The sequence below is a fragment of the Oryzias latipes genome, chromosome 16 (assembly GCF_053564925.1).
Source record: "Oryzias latipes strain Hd-rR chromosome 16, Olatipes_Hd-rR_3.1".
Classification (NCBI taxonomy): Eukaryota; Metazoa; Chordata; class Actinopteri; order Beloniformes; family Adrianichthyidae; genus Oryzias; species Oryzias latipes.
In genome coordinates this window covers 32,006,314-32,025,330 of record NC_136252.1, presented here as the reverse complement: position 1 = coordinate 32,025,330, position 19,017 = coordinate 32,006,314, and the positions used below count along the sequence as shown (strand labels likewise).

Here is a 19,017-nt window from a genome sequence, read left to right as displayed (position 1 = left end):
ATCAGTTTCAGGAACTAAGATGAACTAACAAAACAAACTATGAAACAAACTTCGGAGCAAAGCCTTTATTTATCTCATTGACACTTTAACAAACATGTTTTTCCTGCACATCTATATAAAAGAAGTAAGAAAAAAATAGAACAAATATTTAACAAACAAAAGAAGCTGAAGCCACAAGTGTCGCAGTAAAACTATCACAGTGACTGATGTTTTCTCAGAATGGAGCCCAAAGGGTTTTTAAGGAGAAAAAAAAGTCAAAATTTGCCTGAAATCAGAAACCAAACGCAATGACGTCGATGTTTGACAGATCTGACCCAATGCAACACTCTAGTAGATCCACAGGTTCTGTGAAAAAGCTGAGACCGAAATCTCTGCGGATCCTTTGGATCAACTTTTGATCCATCCGAAGCGCGCAGCTGCGCGCGCGGCGCCAGACTCACCTCCGCCGGGCTTTCTGCGCCACTTGTGTCAGGATTTCACTCCAAACCGGTCCCGGAGAAAGATCCCGTTCAGTCCCGACGGACCTCACCGAAGGAGAATCTGTTTTTCTGGAAGACGCTGCGTCCAAACGGGGGGAGGATCCAGAGAGGCGAGGAAAGTGGAAAATGTGTGACAGACGATGGAGGCACCGCGGGGGGAGGGGGAGGAGGAGGAGTGATGGAGCAGAGAGAGGAGGTCTGGGAGGTCCTGGGGGAGATGGGGAGTGTTGTTCCTGCTTTCTGGCCGCCTGCAGAACTTTTAGGAGGACGCTGAATGTGGTTTTGACATTTATTTGAGTTCTTTGTCAAACTTGGAACTACGAGGAAGAAGCTCGACTTTTGAGGTTCCGTGTCTAAATATTGATGCAGATTCAAAATAAAAATGTTTGTTTTATTGAAAGGACTCCAGGTTTTTGTGCAATGTAACATTTGTTAAGAAATAAACGGAATAAAACTGTTAGAACACTGAAAAACTTCAGATTTAGCCCCCATCACGACCCTTCCTCCACCATACTCAGAGAGAAACTGCAAAAAAAAGAAAAAAAAAAAAAGAGAGAAACTGCAGGATGATCTGAACAAGACAGATGGAGCAAATGGGAACTTTCACATGTGAATCTCAGCATATTTGCTCACTGGTAAAGCATGGGGTGGAGGGCTAATGATGAGGGCTTTTTGGGATAAAACTGTGAGCCGGTGTGTCTGAAACTGGGTCACACCATAGAACAATGATCCAAGCAGAAAATCTGCACCACAGCAGCTTCAAGGAGAAGAAGGAGGCAGCGGGAGACACCCAAAGACAGGAAGTAAATGTCAGATTTACTGTTTCAGGAAGGTTTGTTTGTTTGGACCTCAGTTGTGTTTTGGACTTAACATTTTGTTTTTCTGAAGTTATCCTGACCTGAAGTCAGTAGTTTTGGTTCTTGCAGCTCCATCCAGCATCTTTAGCAACAAACAGATGATTCCGATCTGAGAAATGGTTCTAAATTGGTGCTGATTGTCTCTCATTGACTCATTTCAGAATTGACAGCTGAGTAATGGTCTCCTCAGGATGAGCAGCTCGTCCACAGTGGTTCTTTTCCTCCCTGCTGACACAGACAAACAGCCTGTTGGAGCAAACATCCTGGCTGCACGGAGGCCGGACGGTTTCCTGCAGGTCACAGAGGCAGCGGTTCCTCTGTGGAAGCAACCTGTGGGGTCCGTGTCACTGAAACTGTTCCAGAACATGAACATGTTCATGCACACGGCCAGACTGCAGAGCAGCAAACCTCTGACATTCACGTCAAACCAGTTCCTTCATCGTATAAAAGACTGAAGAGGAGGATCTCCATCAAAACATGAAGTTATTGTAAATGTAGCTGAAAAAAAACAACAAAAATGTGTTTGTTTACATCACTAAAACAACACAAAAGCAGTTTATTGCACCTGAAATAGTGTGTTTTAGTTTTTTAAACACAAGAAGATGATTTAAAAACAAGTTTTATACAAAGAAGAAATTTGTTTGGATCGAATATATTCATGAGGTTCACAAATCATTAAAGAAAAATGTTTAGCCCACGGTCTAGTGGGTATAGATGACCCAACTCCCAACGTTAAAGTGCCTTGGATAGCACAAGGGTTAAAAGTCACCTTAACCTCTCTGCACTGTTGTTTTGGTGTAAGGTGCTGCCACCTACTGGTAAGAAAGGATTTTAAAATAGAAACAAGATTTCTTTTTAATCGAAGGTTTTGTTGACAAACGGCGGAAATGAGCTATTGTTTACTGCTTGGAATAGTCCTAGTTAAATATAACAACGGTTAAACATATTTTTGTGGTTCAATTATTTTTCCAAGTGTTTAGGAACCCAAGCTGTCAAAAGGTAAACGTTTTATTTTGAACTAACATATTGAATAACAGTAAGATCATATTTTAAATCTGCAACAGAAATGAACCAAAAACTTAGAGAAAACAGAAGAGAAAACAGAAAATGTACTAAATGCATTTTCCGATTACTATGAGTTAAACTGTTTTTGACTGTAGTAGACATTTGTGTCCAGCAGGGGGCAGTGTGGTGTGTGGTGGCATTTCCTAATAGTATAGGATTTCATATTTTACTTTAAAATCTCATTTCATTTTGAATTCTACCTTTTTAAAAATAGATTATAAATATATCAAAATAAATAAATAAAATTGAATAAGTAAATAGAAAATAAAACAGATTAAAAAATTGTTCATATATTTTTAGCGGAAGAAGAATAAAAACAACTTCCGGTGTCATGCCGGCTCCGTGTTGAGCCTCGTGGGTTGAAGAAAAGGCAACTACAGGTTTGTTAAGTCCGGGTTCTGTTCGGTATAAAGGGTCGTTAAACTGGCAAAGCCGGGTGGTTCCGGTTTTTAGTTGTTAGTCGGTTTCGTCCGCGTGGCAGAATGTTTAACCTCTTTTCTCCTTAGTGGAAGTTTTTCCTGTCGAAATATTATCAAATACAGAATCATCTTTTGCTGTTAATGTGTCCCGAAATTTAGTTCAGTTTTAAATCTGTAGGATTAATGCGGAAGCTCAAAAGACCAAACGTCTAAATTCAATGGAAAACTCATAAAGTTAACATGATAATGTGACACGTTACATAAGAGACAGGAGCGTCATTAAATAAACGAACCAAACAGATCCCAGAGGAACACCACAGGATAAATGAGCTGATAAGAGCAACAGGTTCCATTTGTGACAGCAAAACTTCTATTTCTGCCGAAATTCTGACATGAAATCACCTTTCAGCCTGAACGTAAACAAAAACAAAATGACGTCAGAGGTCATGAAGGAGCTTTGAATTTTATTCAGTCTGACCAAACTTGTGCTGTGACTCAGGATTTCTTTTTGGTTTTATTTTATTTTGCTTGTTTACATTTAAAACTGTAGGAATCCTAGGAAAGTCCAGCCCAGCTCCTAAAAAACTCAACAACCCCACACCATCATCCTCCTTCCACCAAACTTATATTTGGTCTCAGTGCTGTCACGTTTTATTCACGTATGCTTCTTCAGAATCAGCTGCTATAATTCATGCATATCAGACAGAATCGTCACAGCCCAGAGATGCAGTTTTTGTTTGAGGTCATCGTTTGTTTCTGTTCAGATGGCGGGCGTGTCGGAGAAAAGCCGCGGCCAGGCGTTTGCAGAGCAGCAGCTCCTGCGTCACGGCTGGGAACACGGTAAGGCTCTGACCCTTTTCATTCACAGCCTCCCTGCAGGCGTGTCACTGACCCCGCCCTCTCTGCAGGTAAAGGCCTGGGGCGCGCAGAAAATGGCATATCGGAGCCCATCAAAGTGAAAGTGAAATGTGGTAAAGGAGGAGTGAGTTGGCCTTTTTATTCCGGCAGCATGAACTCCTGCTTTGCTCCACGGGCTGACCCCCCCTCTGTCTGCAGGTGGGCCACAGAGAAGGAGAGCAGTTCAGCTTCCACTGGTGGGATCACGTCTTCAACAAGGCCTCGTCCAGCCTGCAGGTTCAGGCCCATCAGGTGGGGTCAACGCTTTCCCATCACAAGTCAGGTCATCGAGGCTGTTTTTAAGGAGTTCCTGTGCTTCAGGACGGAATTGAGGTCAAGAAGACGACAGAGGAGGATGAGGAAGGCGGCACCATCTCCAACAGGAAACCACGGAAGGCGGCGCTGGCTAAAGACAAACTGTACGGATGCTTCGTGAAGGTCAGAGTTCTGTCTTTTCTTCTGAAAGTCCAGTCTTGGTTTGGGACGGCCTCGGCCGACACGAGCCCTCACAGGAGCAAATACCTTCTGATTTCAGCCTCTCTGGATAAGAGAGAACTGGGCGGGGTGGTTTTGGTTTTAAGACTCATTCCGACCATGTTTTGATCTATTTTTTGATCTATTCTAAGCGTTTTCATTGGTTGCTTTAGTGTGTTTGGCAGCAGAAGAGAAAACTCTTGTTTTGCTCCTATGCTGCGTTCACATCGAACATAATTCACGTGAATTTGCATCCGCCACACCTGCTTGGATTTGTGTCAAATTCGCTGTCTGACGCTTGTCCAAAGTGTGTTTGTAAACTAGTTGCATTGGAGGCACTATACTGTCAAAGTTTTTCAGCTCATCGCTACAATATAGAAGAGCACAGATATGATTTTGAGAGATCAGGTTTCTCTACTTTACAGAGCCTTACAAAAGCATCGGTAATCCCTTCTCCATGTCTGCGTTCATGAAATCATTCAGAGATTCTCCCGCTACGATGAGCTTCACCGTCTACTGCAGGAGCTGCATCTGAAGGACGGTCACTTTCAGCTGCACTTCTGTCTCTCTGTGACCTGATTTGACGAATCGCTGTCCGGCAATAGTCTGAGGAGGGAAAAAATAAAAGTAAAACAAGAGGATCTTTTACTATTGTCTCCATACAAAGAAGGAAAAGAGTTCAGTTTCTCCTCTAGGTTGGTTTTGGACACATCACGGGCCAAAACGTGATGTGTTTCTAATTGTTTCTAATTGAGTTTCTAATTGTTTGATGAGATTTAAATTCTTTGCCAAAGGTTTGATAATTGAGCTCTGGAAATATCCCGTCATGTAGTGACATCACCTGAAACATGCCGCCGTTAGAGAACCGCACTGCTTTCGACGCGACGCAGGACCTCTCATTGCATCTGTTTATTGACTTAACATTAAAACGGGATGATCCTGGTGCAGGGTTTGTGTTCAGTGAAGCCAGCCTTTAAAACTCTTAATGAACCCACGTCTGAATGAGTTCATCACAGAAAGATGTCCAGATGTTTTCCTAAAGTCACAGAACATAGGTCAATAGTTCCACATTCTGTGAAACCTCATCTTCTTTTTAGTGTTTTTTGAATTTATCATCTTTATTAAGGCAGCCTATGAATTCACACAAACATTGATGCGTTTGAGGTCAAAAGATGTGTGTGGTCAGCAGACGGCGCTAAAGAGCAGAAAAGAAGCTGCATCCAACATCTGCATATTCTTCATCGTTTTTAACCCAGCCTTCTTTAGAAAAGTGTCTCCAGTGAAACTCTGTCATGTTTCCATGAAAGGTGTCTTTCTCTCTGACTGATTTGCTGACCTTGCAGTCTGCCACACTGCTGGCGGGTCAGGAGCAGCCCGAGCCAAAGGAGGATGACAGCAGCAGCAGCAGCAGCTCAGACGAGGAAGAGGAGCAGAAACTGGACCTCTCCAGTGTCAACAAGTGAGATGAGATGCTCCTGTAGAGACTGAGGTCATCATAGGATGTTACAGCTCATGTTTTTATGAAAATGTATCTGAGGGTGTCTTTTATCTTCTTTGCTCAGTGTTAAAACAGAACAGAAGGTCTGCTCCTCTTCATTTCATTACAAACTGATGCAGAATTTAGTCATAAATCATAAAACCACTTCAAACAAATCCCAGTTTTAGAGAATTTTCCTCTAGAGGATGAAGTCATGTGAACAAAAAGAACTTTGATTGGATGGAAATGTTTCTTCTTGAGGCTGTTTTTGTTTGAATAAAACTTAATCTGAGCTTTAGTTCTTAATTTTTCTTGCTGTGTGAACTGACCTGACTCCTCTGGCTCTGAACAGGTTATCTGACGCTGATCTGATGAAGGCCTGCGGGGGGCGCACTGCTCACAAGTACGTTTGTTTGGGAAGATACTGTAGAGCTGAATCTTTTTTTTTGATAAAGACTCATTTTGCTTATTGCGACTGTTTCAGAGGAGCGCGGCACGGCCTCACCATGAGCGCCAAGTTAGCCCGCCTGGAGCAGCAGGAGGCGGAGTTCATGGCGCGGTACGGACAGAGGAACCAGCTGCAGCGTTCTCCGCCGCTTTGTGTCGCAGAGGGTTCTCCAAGCCCAGAGGAGGAGGCAGCGAAGGAGCGCAGGCCGAAAAAGAAGAAGAAGAAAAAATCTACTGAGAGCTGTGAGGAAGAAGTCTGCCCTGCAAACGATGAAGAGCGTAGAACAGCTGAGACTCTGAATGAAACGTGTGAGCTGCTCACTAAAGTCAAGAAGAAGAAGAAGAGGAAAACGTCCAGACATCACAATCAACCGGCTGAGGAAGATCCTGATCCTGAGGAAGAGGAAGCAGAAGTAACCGAGACAACGAAGAAGAGCAAAAGGAGAAAGCAGAAAAAGGAGAATGGACATGGACTTTAATCCTGCTGATGAAGAAGATGCTCCTCCTCTGAAGAAGAAAAAGAAGAAAAAGAAGAAGTCAAAGACACAGGACTGATGATGGAAACAATTGTTTGGAATAGTTTTCTTCCAGTTTGAAGCAAACGATGACTCTGCTCCTCTGAGATGAGAATTTTAACAAACTTTTTTAATAAAAATGCAAAAACATGAGAGATGATCTTATTATTGCTGCTGTTTCTGATATTTTTTGCTCATTTTCCATTTATCAATATAAACATCTGCAGAAAACTCATGAAATTGACACTTAAACCAGTGTCTACTTTAGTATATTAAAATAATAAAAGTTAATACTTATCCCCTGGTTTGTGCTATTGATGCTTTTTCTGTATCCTTTGAATAAATATTATTCTCTTGACAAAGTACTTGAACTTGTGTTCACAATCTGAATGTTTTCAATGAAACAAGCCACTCCCCTTAATTAAAACTTATGATAAACCCCTTCTAATATAAAATGTGACAAGCCACTACCATTTTGCGATAATGATTGCCGGCCAAACTGGAAGTAGATTTTGTGGGACAAGCGAAGTGGGAAATGTAGCAGTGAAGGTTTTTATGAACCGATATATTTGGGAGATTAAAGAATTTTGGAAGTTTGGAGTGAACAGTAAGTGAGATAAAGATTGTGTGTCAGCTCTGAAGTGTGGACAAAACTTGTTCTTTAGAACATGAACTGATCACAGTCCTGCCCTTTAACACAGATGCCGATAAAAACGGCAATGAAGGCTAAAATGCAAATTAAGGTAGACAAAATCTAAAAGGACACAGAAATGGAAGGCCTGTGATGTGAACATGTGTGTGTTCAGCTAGACAAATATAATTATTTGGAAGACACCAAATAAATTGTGTTGGATCTTATTGTGAATATGAATAAAAGCAACAACAACAAAAAAATACAAGTAAGAATAATTTCTGCATTTTTATATCAGTTGTGTATAACTTTGTTGTTGGTCCACAACTGAACATGTGATGTGGTCATGATGTAATCTGTGTCTCTTATTTGGAAAGATTTAGGAATAGAAGTACAAATATGCTTGAGATGTCTGCATTTTATTGAAAAAAATTACATTTAACCATTTTTGTTTGCAAAGTTTCTGCGTAGTGTTATACATGTTACACTGTAAAATTTCATTTTTTGAAAAGTCAGTTAATCATGTTTCAGGATTTATACAGTAAAATAATTCACTTTTTTTTACTCTGAATTTGAAGCTTTTTGAAGAATTTTAGGTCCTGTCTGCTGATCCTGATTGGTACAAATGATGAGTAAACTGTAAAGTCATACAGGTGAAGCTGTGGAGGAAAAGGCAAAGTAAATACTTTTAAGCTGAAAATATATAGGTCAACTCCAAATTAGACAACTTCCGGTAATTAGCTTGGATCTTCGGCCACGCGCGCTGGAAGGATGATTTGCTAATGTCGTTAACGCGCCGCGCGCCTGGACGCTTCTGTCAACTCAAAGAGGTGGAGTCAGGTATGTCCAGACACAACACGCTAGCTTTGGAAGAATTTCTTTACCTGTGAGGTTAACAGAACAGGGATACAAGTGAAACATGTGCATTTATGGTTCCAAGTTTAAGGCCGTCAATCAATGCAGTTTGTGACGTTTAAGTCAAGGTTTGAGGTACGTTACCCCCCCTCTCCTTCTCCATTTTTTCTTCATTATGTATTAATTTTTTTGTGTGTGATTTTTATTTTTATTTTATCTTTTTATGATTGTTTTTTTTTTGAATGGCTAGTGTTAGATACAATCATTTTGGAGGAATTAATGGACCACAGAAGAAAACAAGAGCAGTTTGGTGGTGAAAACGACGAATTTACATCAAAACTATCGGAAATTAAACTGGAAGTGTTCAATCTGAGGCAATAAATAAATAAATGAATAAATAAATACAATTATATCAGATAAGATGAAGGGAGTTCTTGCAAAGTGGATTTATATTTTAAGTATTTTATTAAATTGATTGTATTGTCTTCTTTGGTTTCTTGGAGCTAAAACCTTATTTTATTTCACATACACATAAATTCTCCAAAAACTATACAATGTACACTTACAAATGAAGTCAACCTGCGATGAACAGGATTTGCAAGTCTTTAGTGCTGATTGCAGACTGAAGATTAAATCATAGTTTTTGATGGACTTGTGCTGTGTGTAATGGGAGGCATTATAAAGTGTTGCTGTACGTTAAGGCTCTGAACTTTAAAGCTGTCAGTGTTTTTGGGTGACGCCAAGCTAATTACATTTAACTATTTGACTATTGCAGAGATACCAAATATTTATATTTGACAGCCTCTGCCTGTGATGAATATTATGTTGTTTTATGACATTTTTTATGCTGTAATTTTGTTTTGGATGCCATCGTGTTGCAGCCTGCTGTCTTTGCGTTCCAGCTTGTTTATGGTAGTGTAGGTTTAAAGTTTTCAGTCATGAACTCCATCACTAATTTTCTTGGATATATTATAATTGTCCATATATAAAGGGACCATAGAAGCCAGAAACACAATTTAGATAAACATAAGCCTTCAATGCTTCAGAAGTTATGACAATTTTTATTATACAGTATATTTCATTGAACTGCAAAACACAAATATTTTTATACAAGTTCACACGCACTGGCATCAGTGTGGCTAAAAGAAATGTATTAACCCTTGTGCTTTCCTAGGCACTTTAACATTGGGAGTGGGGTCATCTTGACCCCAATAGACAGTGCGCTGAACGTTTTTTCTTCAATGATTTGGGATCTTCACTGGTGTCCATGGATTACATGAAAGCTTTATCCACCTCTGTCATGGTAGTGAGAATACGCCAATGTAAGGGTGGGGTCATTTGGACCCTATAAGATAGCACAAGGGTTAACTCGTAGAACACATGCTCAGAAAGTTCTTAGACACATTTTTGTTCAAGTATGATTAAAAAAAACAGTTAATATATTTACACTGCCTTTACATTCAACTTTTTTTTTTGCCTGCGCTTGTATAAGTGGACAGGGCCCTAAGGTGGTACAACCATTTTTATTTAAAGAGCTGATATCATGCAAATTCACTTTTTTTTTTTTTTAGCTTTTTAAGTGGGTTTATAATGTTCTATGTTCTCCGCCAAACGGTTTATTTTTAGATGCACAATATACTCATCCATCTGTGCAGTAGTTCAGATTTTCTTTACTGTAGCTGAAAACTTATTTTTTACTTTTTTGGCTTATTAGTTGGCCATGACAGGCCATGTTTGGCAGACTGGTTCATTATCTCTTAGTAGTAAATTTAATTGATATTTTCTGAAAAATCAGTTGATGTGAGATACAAAGAAAAACAAGTGCAAAAAAAGACAAGTATGAAGTGGGAAAGTTGAAAAAACAAAAGTCAGAATCCCCACCATTGCTTTCAATTCCCTTCTTGTGATGAGATGCACTAAAAAAGAGGTGTAGTAGTTTGACACCGGAAGACGTCTGCAGAGCTTCAGGCCATCTTACTACAAAGAGCATCGCCGCTTTCAGACCAGACTCAAAGGTAATTAAAATGAAAGTAAAAACCAAAGTAAAGAGAAAAAAAAACATTTCATGGAAAAACGCCAAAAGTTACTTAAACCTAACTCCAGTCAAATTGTTAAGGTGATGTTAGAAATCAAATCCAACTCCACAATTGGTGAAGAGTAAAAACAAAACTGCAACAAAGCCGTTGTAAAAGGTGACTCCACTGCCCAATGCTGGCGCCAACTTATTACCAGCAGAGGCAATCTGGGATTCAGTGTGTTGCCCAAGGACACTTCCATACATGAGCTGGCAAGGCGGGAATCAAACCTGCAATCCTCCGATCAGAGGTCGACCACCCTACCATGAGCCATGAACGGAGCAGATTATTGAGTTAGTGGTTAGCAGAACTATGTAACTTTGTGACTTCTGACCAAAATAAAGTTTGACAACTAACAAGCCTCTCCTGTGCTTCGGTGCAGTGTGGCTGTTCAGGATTTGTTTTTAGGAGAAAGTTGGATCATGCAATAACCCAGAGCTGCGTACATTTGAAAGAAAATGTTCTAAGATTTCAAGCTTGCTCTCACCGATAAACATGAATATAATCTAAAAATTATTTAAAATGAAAATAATAAAGTTTACTCTGGTGTGGAGCAAAACTAAACACTCAAAAAAAGAACATTTTATAATCAAAAGTTCTGTTTCTTAACAAAAACTCATGAAAGTCGAACAATGTAAGTTTGATGAGAATGTAGCAGGAAAGTTCAGTTTAACTGATCAGAAAATTAAAGCTTTAATCTCACAGATGAATCTGTTCTCAAAGCCGTTTCTGTTTTGGATCCAGCTCTGGGTCAAAGTTGCATTTTGGACTATAAGTGTAAAATTTTCTGAGCTTCCTGGGTTGTTCCAGTACCTAAAATAAATAAAAACCCATCAGCACATTTAATAAACATGTTAATATGTAGTAAGAATTCTTCTTTACCTAAGTGTGTCTGGACTGCCATCCACCCAGATCCAGTTGTTGTTCACTTTTTGTAAACCGATCCAGTATCCGTGCCAGGTGTCAAAGTAGTATTGTGTTGTGTTTTTGATGAATGTCTAAATAACATAGATTATTATTTTTTTTTTAAATAATAAATTGTAAAATAAAAACATTGCTGCAAATGATTTTAGGAAAAAAAAAATGAACAAAATCCATTTAGTTTAACATTTTGTAACAAACCTGTTCCTCAGGACTGCTGATAACCACCAGGTCTGATTTGTTGCTTTGACAAAACTGTCGGCTTTCGTTCCATGTTTTCCACGGAGAGTTTAAGTTATAAAAAAAATAGCAGCTTTCCTGAAACTGAATCCAGTCTTTGGGACACGTCTGACAAACTATGTAAGAATGAAAGAAAAGAAAAAAAAATGAAAATATTTCATTTAAATTATAAATGACTTTTAACATTTAAAGCCCTGAAAAGAACGAAAAACTATTTCTACTCACAAAACAAACTACTTTGTCAGGTTTATTTTTTTCTTAATGTGATTGAATTTGTGTATAAATCAGACAAAGCTAATTTTAGGCTGATGATGTTTAATATAAAGTAAAAGTTAGAGTCACAGATTAAACATTTACCTCCATTAGGGCAGAAGAGATCAGCTGGAAAGTTGGGGTAACTGATGATTGCTGCCTGGGTCTTGTTGAGTTTGTCACTGTTGTTTCTCAGCTGCTCGTTCTGGTTTTGTAGGATTGTCATGTTAACCATCATCTCCTTGGTTTGGTTCTTTAAGACCATCTTCTCTGCAGTCAGCTGCTGTGTCTGATTCTCTAGTTTTGTCATATTCATCTTCAGATCTTCAGTTTGGTTCTTTAGTTTTGTCATGTTTACCCTCAGATCTTCAGTTTGGTTCTTTAGTTTAGTCATGTTTACCCTCAGATCTTCAGTCTGGTTTTGTAAATCTCTCTTCTCCAAAGTCAGTTGCTCATTTTTTGCCTCCAGGTCACTGAGATTTTTCTTTTGTTTGTTTGTTTCCATGGTGACTGCAACCCAAATGACACAGAATAGCCATTAAATCAATCCTTTTTTAATGGCAACACATTTTTTGTTGAAATCTCATGTTGTGACACGCATGTCTATAACTTTCCAAGATACAGGAAATGGCTTTAACTTCACTGATTCCAATTAATGAATCACATGTTATGAACCCAGTTTGCTAAGAAGTTTCCAAAAATAATATATTGTTCTGTTTGCAGATGAAGGTCATTTCAGATTAAACACCTGATACATATTTAGGTTTGGTCTCTCTGACACCACTATGACTGTGACTAAGCAACATCTATATCCTGTGTTTATATTACAAATTTTGGTATAAACAGTACCTGTCATGCTGGCATAATGCCACAAAGTTTTGTCCCTAAATTATTAAATCAATTAACTTTTTAAAGCACTTTTTGAATAGTTTGCAGATCAAATGTTTTTCCGGAACCCTAAAATGTAATCTCTGTCTTAGGCCGCCTTTACACTGCATGGTTCAAGTGACCCAATTCCGATTTTCCTCTCATGCGGCACAGATCGGATATGATCGGTGAATGTGTAAGCAGGACAAAAGCGCATGGATTCCTTTTTTCTCAGATCGGATACAGGCCTCTCTCATATGTGGAAATAAATCAGAAACGAATCGGATACGTGCATTTGCGTGTGCCATGTAAGCAGACACATCGGATATTCCCCAGTAAATGCGAGTCGTACCTCAGTGACGTCAATTCAGGACACCACCAACTGAGATCACATGACTCATTAAAGTGCTTTTGTGCACTGATTTTGGTGTCAGCGTGTTACCTTTCAGCCTCAGGCCTCAGACCGTAGTTGGAAACCGCTGTTATGTCCGGTCCGGACGCAAATGGTAACTAATCAACCGGGATACCGTTGCTATGGAACAGGCTAGAAGCCGTTTATTTCTTTGGGGGGGGTGTATGATGGGGACCGTGTGTGTGTGTGTGAGCGCGCGTGCGTGTGTAAGGAGAGGAGAGCGGGTGTGAGCGCGGAGCGGGGGAGTGTCGGAGAACCGTAAATTAAAAAGAAGGTGTCTCGCCCAAAAGTTTTGGAGTCTTTCTTAACCCTCTCTGGAGGCTGAGGGTTCAGAACGGAAAAGTGGACCCCGAGGAAATCTCCCGTGTGTTTCTGACTACGGTCGGAAAAGAGAAGTCATCGCGCAGGAAAGGTTCAACACTTGGATCAAACTGTTAGTACAGCACGTCTGCAAACACTTCCTCATTCAAAACTCAGAGAGAGCCGAGCAGCCCTCCCTTTTACTCCCCCGTGCATCCCCTCAGCAGCGCCCAAGGCAACACCTCCGTCCGTCCCTGCGTTGCCTCCATGACAACCACAATCACAAAAGTCCAAAAGAGGTTCGCGGAATGCGGAAATGCTGCTACGTAGTCCTCAGAACGTCTACGTTTGATAGTTTCAGCATTGTATAGTGTAAATGCAAAAATCGGATACGGGTCACTTTTAAAAGATGATGTAAGCGGGTCGTCAAAAAAATCGGATATACCGTAATTTCCGAACTATAAGCCGCTACTTTTTTCCTGCGCTTACAGCCCTGCGGCTTATTCAGTGACGCGGCTAATTTATGGATTTAATTGGCGGCCGCCATGTACTTACTTTCGGACTTAGTGCATGGTTTGAATTTTCTATCCAACTCCAAGCAACAAGTCATTTATTTTTCAACACACCTCTGAGCAGCCAAACAGCATGGACCTCACTTCAGGTCTTAGACACTTCAGTCATGGTTCAACAAAAAGAAACACGCATGCCCGGCCGCATCCCAGAATCCTTTGGTGCCATTAGACCTAACGTGTACGTGATCGCCACTACAATATGATGCAGCTTTCAAGTTAAAATCAATCGTCAAAAGTAGCGTGAAAAAATCCACCATCACCAACGGGTTTGGAAAAGCCGGTCAGCTGCTGACGGAAAAGCTGCAAGCTGCAGCTGGGCTGCACGTAAATATATGGGAATAACATCAGCCTTTATTTTGTCGGGACACGACTGGAAACACAAATTGACGTGGTCGTTTTAACTGTTTCTAAGGACTGAGCGGAATTTTGCTTTGAAAAGCTCGCAGCCTCTGTGTGAGCTGGAGACACTGCCGATGGCAGTCTGATGGCTCCCACATGTAATAACGGAATTAGAAAAGGTTAGAAATACACCTCAGTGTTACACTACGATCAGTACAACCGCCATAACTATGTATTCTAGGTCATTTTTAATGATACTTGTCTGTAATTTGTACATTTATTAAAGTGTGAGCACAGAGTTTACACAAGTTGGACAATTCATTTTCATCTTCTTTCGTTAGACCCTTTCTGGGTCACGGGCCTGCCGGAGCCTATCCTGGCCACTTATGGGCAAAGGCCGGGGACAGTCAGTCTGTTGCAGGGTCACACATATCACACACTCGTGCACACTCACGTTCACACCTATGGGCAATTTAGATTAACCAATGAGGCTTGTTTTTGGATGGTGTGAGGAAGCTGGAGTCCCCAGAGAAAACCCACCCACGGGGAGAACATGCAGACTCCAAACAGAAAGGTCCCCCATTGTTGTTCTGCTTCAAGTCCCCCAGCCGGGACTTAAACCAGGTGCCTTTTTGCTGTGAGGCAAGAGCGCTAACCACTGCAGCCCTAGTTGGACTATAACATCAGAATTTCCTACAGATTTATGAGATCAAGCTGGTAGCTACAGTCACAATGGCACACTGAAAATAAATCATAGTCTGTGCTTTTGGAATGTTTGTCTTGATAAGGGAAACAAGGCAAGACAGAATTCATAAGAATCTGTTCAAATCTTGTAGTTTTAAGACATTAGTCTAGAAACAAATGAGTTTAACATTTAAACAAGTAATTGTTTTTTTGCAAGACACTAAAGGCTGAATTCAAGCCAGGGGAGCTTAACCCTTTAAAACCAGAAATTTCACCTACATAAAATGCTTTTTGGCCTTTCGTGACTCTTTGACCGTTTACACAATCAACACGAATCAGCTGATTCTTACATGGAGATAAGTTGCTTTGCATATTTGCTTTGCATCGAAATGCAACACTTGACATTAGTGTTTACTAACTTTTACTAATTATGCGTAAAGTCCTGCATAATGCCACAAAGCTGCTTTTCTCCATGACAGAATCAACTGATTTACATTGATTGCGTAAGCACTTCACTTCTGTAAAGTGTTGCATATCTGCGCAGGGCTGCTTTTCATTATATCAGAATCTGTTAATTATGGTAATTGTGTAAACAGTTGAAGAGTTACTATTGTCCAAGAATGCCAACACTTGTGAATTAACCAAGTTGTGAGTTCTTTAAATGCTTCTAACTGTTCCAAATAATTCTTCGAAACAAATGTAATCATTTGTTTCTAAGGCACTTATAAAGTCTAAACTGCCTAACCTGGATATGTTTAGGTAAAATTTATAATAAGTTTTAGCTGAGCCAGTTACAATTGCTGGTTACACATTTTTAAAACAGACTTTTATTAAACTAAAGTTTAAATGTACATAATTAAAATTATGAATAATTTGCTTAAACTTACAGTAACAGATGATGATGGTGATGCTCACACACAGGAGGAAACAAAATATCCCCAAACACACCAGCAGGAAACGAAACCTTCTGCTGGGTTCTCGGGCTTCTGCTTGGATTAAGAAAATATAACCAGACTGAACATTAATAGGAAAATAGTTATGTTTGGACTGGTCTTAGTTTGACCAGAAAACATATAGTTTTGAATTCTTATCCTGGGTTCCATTTTCACTGAAAGGTGTCACTTTGCCACAATGGATTATCTTGATGCTTGATCACATACATGACCATGGCAGCCTAATGTCTTAAGGCATGTAAATGAGGTTTGTTTGGGATCTTGTTGCCATGACCTGGGTTGTCCAGTGTAATAGTGGCCCCTCAAGTTGGACAATTGTTGCTGATCAGGGCCTTATTGTCTGATTCCCCCAGAGGATGGTAAGCCCTTATTGTAAAGACCTTGTGTTTATGAAAGAAGAATACTAACAGAAGACTAAGATGTTTTTAAGGTAGGTCTGGTGGAACACATCATCATAGCAAAGGGGAGATGATAAATGTCTTGAACCTGTTAGGACAGGTACAGACCATCCAGATGGAAAAATGTGAACCTTCATGAATAAGTAGATCTTCTTACTGTATTGGAATCTGTGAGCAATGGTAAATCTTTCATATATTTGCATATTCGCATTCTCTGATTTAGGATCTTTGGGAAGATCAGTTGGACAGAAATGAAAATAGAAGTGTAAGTGTAAGCTTGAACAGTCATCGAGACTGTCAGAAATACTTACTTATTGCAGCAGTTTGTGTTGTCACTTTACTTTTTGTGTCAGAATCAGCTTCTGGGTTCTTCCGTGCTGCATGACAGAATGAACAGAAGGTAAACAAACAGTAAAGTTCTTACGGTAAAGAAAAGAGCTTAGGTTATCAAAGTACCTTAAAGGAGTTTTGGGGGGTTGGGACATTCATGGAATATGAAGTTGATACACATTTGTATTTGTCTCATATTAATGACATTTCTATGTCTTCAAGATACAAATGTTGTGTTTTTGTAAAAACAGAAAGTGTTCTTGGAAAGTTAGAGGCATCAGTGAAATGTATAAGTCTATTAAATGTCATTACTCACGTGGTGCAGAGGGAAAAACGTTTTTTGGTTCAATTTGAGAATAAATGACATCACCATCTTTGTTCTCTGTGTGATAGAAGTATGGAAGAATCACTATCATTAGTAAAACTTTCCTTTTGTCCTGTTGTTGATAGTCTACAAGTCAGACAAAACACATCCTCAGGACTAATCTCTCTGCAGTCGCTCAGTTTCCAAGTTCATTCTGGGAAGATTCGTCCTTCTAATCTAAACTATTACCCATAACCTGAATAATAAAACGGGGCCAAACTGTAAAGAAACGTACAGTATACCCAGATTACTCGAGGTGAAATTTAATCATTATAAATATTTGTATTTTTGCTTAAGTTGTTTTTTTCTACTTTATGAATAAACTTGAGAAGATCTTGCATTAAAAGTCATAAATAACTAATTAAACTTTGTATAACAAAATCAGGAATCAGGAAATCTTTGTCATTTTATCACATGACAAAACGAATTTAGGCTCTCTGGGTCCCGGGCCAGCCGTTTACATTCAGACATAAATAAATAATATATGTTCCTGGTGAGTATTGCGCAGAAAGTATGTTTCAAATTGCACAGTATATTATATTAACTATTGCACAGCCCTGTGATATTGCACTTGAAAATTAGCTTGTTGTCCATGGAGGGGGGGGGGGGGGGGGGGTGCAGTGATCAACTGGAGTTCAGCGGTCTGACTGCTTCATGGAAGAAACTGTTCCTCAGTCTGTTGGTCCTGCTTTTTATGCCCCTCAGTCTCCTGCCTGAGGGGAGCAGGGAGAACAGAGGGTGTGAGGGGTGAGTGGGGTCTTTCAGAAAGTGGGAGGCCCGTTTTCTGCATCTGGTCCTATAGATGTCAGTGGTGGACGACAGGCTGCAGCCCACAGTCCTCTGTGCAGCTTTTGTCACTCGTTGCAGAGCTTTCCTCTCTGCCGCAGAGCAGCTGCCGTGCCACACCGTGATGCAGGAGGCCAGGACGCTCTCCACCACACACCTGTAGAAGGAGGTCAGGACTGAGATCCCCATCCCAACACGACTGAGCCTCCTCAGGAAATAGAGGCGCCGGTGTGCCTTTTTGACCAGGCAGGAGGTGTTGGTGCTCCAGGTAAGGTTGCTGGAGATGTGCACGCCCAGATACCTGAAGCTGGAAACCACTTCCACCACGTCCCCTCCGATGTGAATGGGGGGAGGGGGGCATCTCTCCTTCCTGAAATCCACGATCATCTCCTTGGTCTTCTTCCCATTGATGCAGAGGTTGTTGTCTCTGCACCAGCTCTCCAGATGTTCCACTTCCTGCCTGTAGTCGGACTCATCGTTGTTGGATAGGCGTCCAACCACAGCTGTCATCCGCAAACTTCACGATCAGACAGCTGGGGTGACTCGCTGTGCAGTCGTGCGTCAGCAGGGTGAAGAGCTTTGAGCGAAGACTGAAATACCTTTTAAGTTTAAATTTCTATTAATGATGTTAAATTGTTAGGACTTGATGCTTGTACGTGTTTCGTTGGTTGAAGGTTTTTCAGAGCTTATAAAATAACAAACTGTAAACTCCTCCTTATTTTCTGCTGTATAGAAAAACAATTTAGAGACAACAGTACTAGGGTTGTGTCGATGGACGATACCATCGTCCATCGTGATGGCTTACTGACATCACAATGGAGAGACACCATTGTGATGCCCCGCCCCTGCCACGCTGCGAGTCGACACCATAAGCCGCGGTTACATGTGCAAAATATTTTTAGCGCATCAATGGTCGGATTTGAATTCAACCGTGTACATGGGCCCAAACTTTTTCCGATTATAATAAATGCTCATAAAATGCCCTCATAATTTTAATTTTAATCCTTGTGGTCAGTGCTTTTTCTGTGGAAGATCGGAGCCGAAAGAAGCCCAGACTAGGAGAAGGCTAACACGCGCTAACAACATTTAGCCTTTGATGAACATAAAATCCATGCGGGAAATGCCGCAATCTGCATCTTGGCTGCAGGTATATATGTGGAATAACATCAGCCTTTATTTTGTCGGGACACGACTGGAAACACAAATCCACGTTTGAACGGTTTCTAAGGACTGTGCGGCATTTCTCCTTTGAAAAGCTCACACACTGTCCCGAAGCCCGTGTAAGAGCTGGCGGTCCGAGCTCTGCCCGGACACGCACCTTTATCAGGAGACCAAGTTCTCCTGAGTTCGGTAGCCAGAAAATTTAGGGGCGCATACCGTAAATCAACATGCTAACCAAATCTACTAA

General features: G+C 40.5%; 3 protein-coding genes across 4 annotated transcripts in view; 2 read left to right on the top strand and 1 right to left on the bottom strand.

The window, feature by feature from the left end:
• Positions 1-1,045, bottom strand: part of pear1 (platelet endothelial aggregation receptor 1) — a 65,582-nt gene extending 64,537 nt beyond the window's left edge. The window contains exon 1 of the mRNA XM_011485781.4: positions 441-1,045. The gene's annotated coding sequence lies outside the window, so the exon portion shown is untranslated. The remainder of the gene's footprint in view (positions 1-440) is intronic.
• A 1,607-nt stretch (positions 1,046-2,652) lies between these two features.
• gpatch4 (G patch domain containing 4) lies at positions 2,653-6,783 on the top strand. Of its 2 annotated transcripts, none has more exons than XM_004078365.5 (8): positions 2,653-2,781; positions 3,585-3,660; positions 3,729-3,802; positions 3,877-3,969; positions 4,039-4,155; positions 5,535-5,650; positions 6,021-6,071; positions 6,153-6,783. In XM_004078365.5, exons 2-8 carry the CDS (start codon positions 3,585-3,587, stop codon positions 6,592-6,594), a joined length of 969 nt encoding a protein of 322 aa, XP_004078413.1. In that variant the 5' UTR covers positions 2,653-2,781; the 3' UTR covers positions 6,595-6,783. The 2 variants fall into 2 exon arrangements, with proteins under 2 accessions (XP_004078413.1, XP_078788695.1); XM_078932569.1 differs by lacking the exon at positions 2,653-2,781 and adding an exon at positions 2,864-3,479.
• A 358-nt stretch (positions 6,784-7,141) lies between these two features.
• The window catches only part of LOC111948909 (uncharacterized), a 124,832-nt gene continuing 112,956 nt past the window's right edge, over positions 7,142-19,017 (top strand). The window contains exon 1 of the mRNA XM_078932574.1: positions 7,142-8,101. Within this exon, the coding sequence (XP_078788700.1) occupies positions 8,044-8,101 (58 nt within the window). The 5' untranslated portion in view covers positions 7,142-8,043. The remainder of the gene's footprint in view (positions 8,102-19,017) is intronic.

Excerpts from the sequence above, each read along its gene's own strand:
- gpatch4 (XM_004078365.5), top strand. The coding sequence starts at position 3,585 with ATGGCGGGCGTGTCGGAGAAAAGCCGCGGCCAGGCGTTTGCAGAGCAG. Across the intron at positions 4,156-5,534 it reads TGTACGGATGCTTCGTGAAG|TCTGCCACACTGCTGGCGGG; the intron begins GTCAGAGTTCTG and ends CTGACCTTGCAG. Across the intron at positions 6,072-6,152 it reads GGGGGGCGCACTGCTCACAA|AGGAGCGCGGCACGGCCTCA; the intron begins GTACGTTTGTTT and ends CGACTGTTTCAG.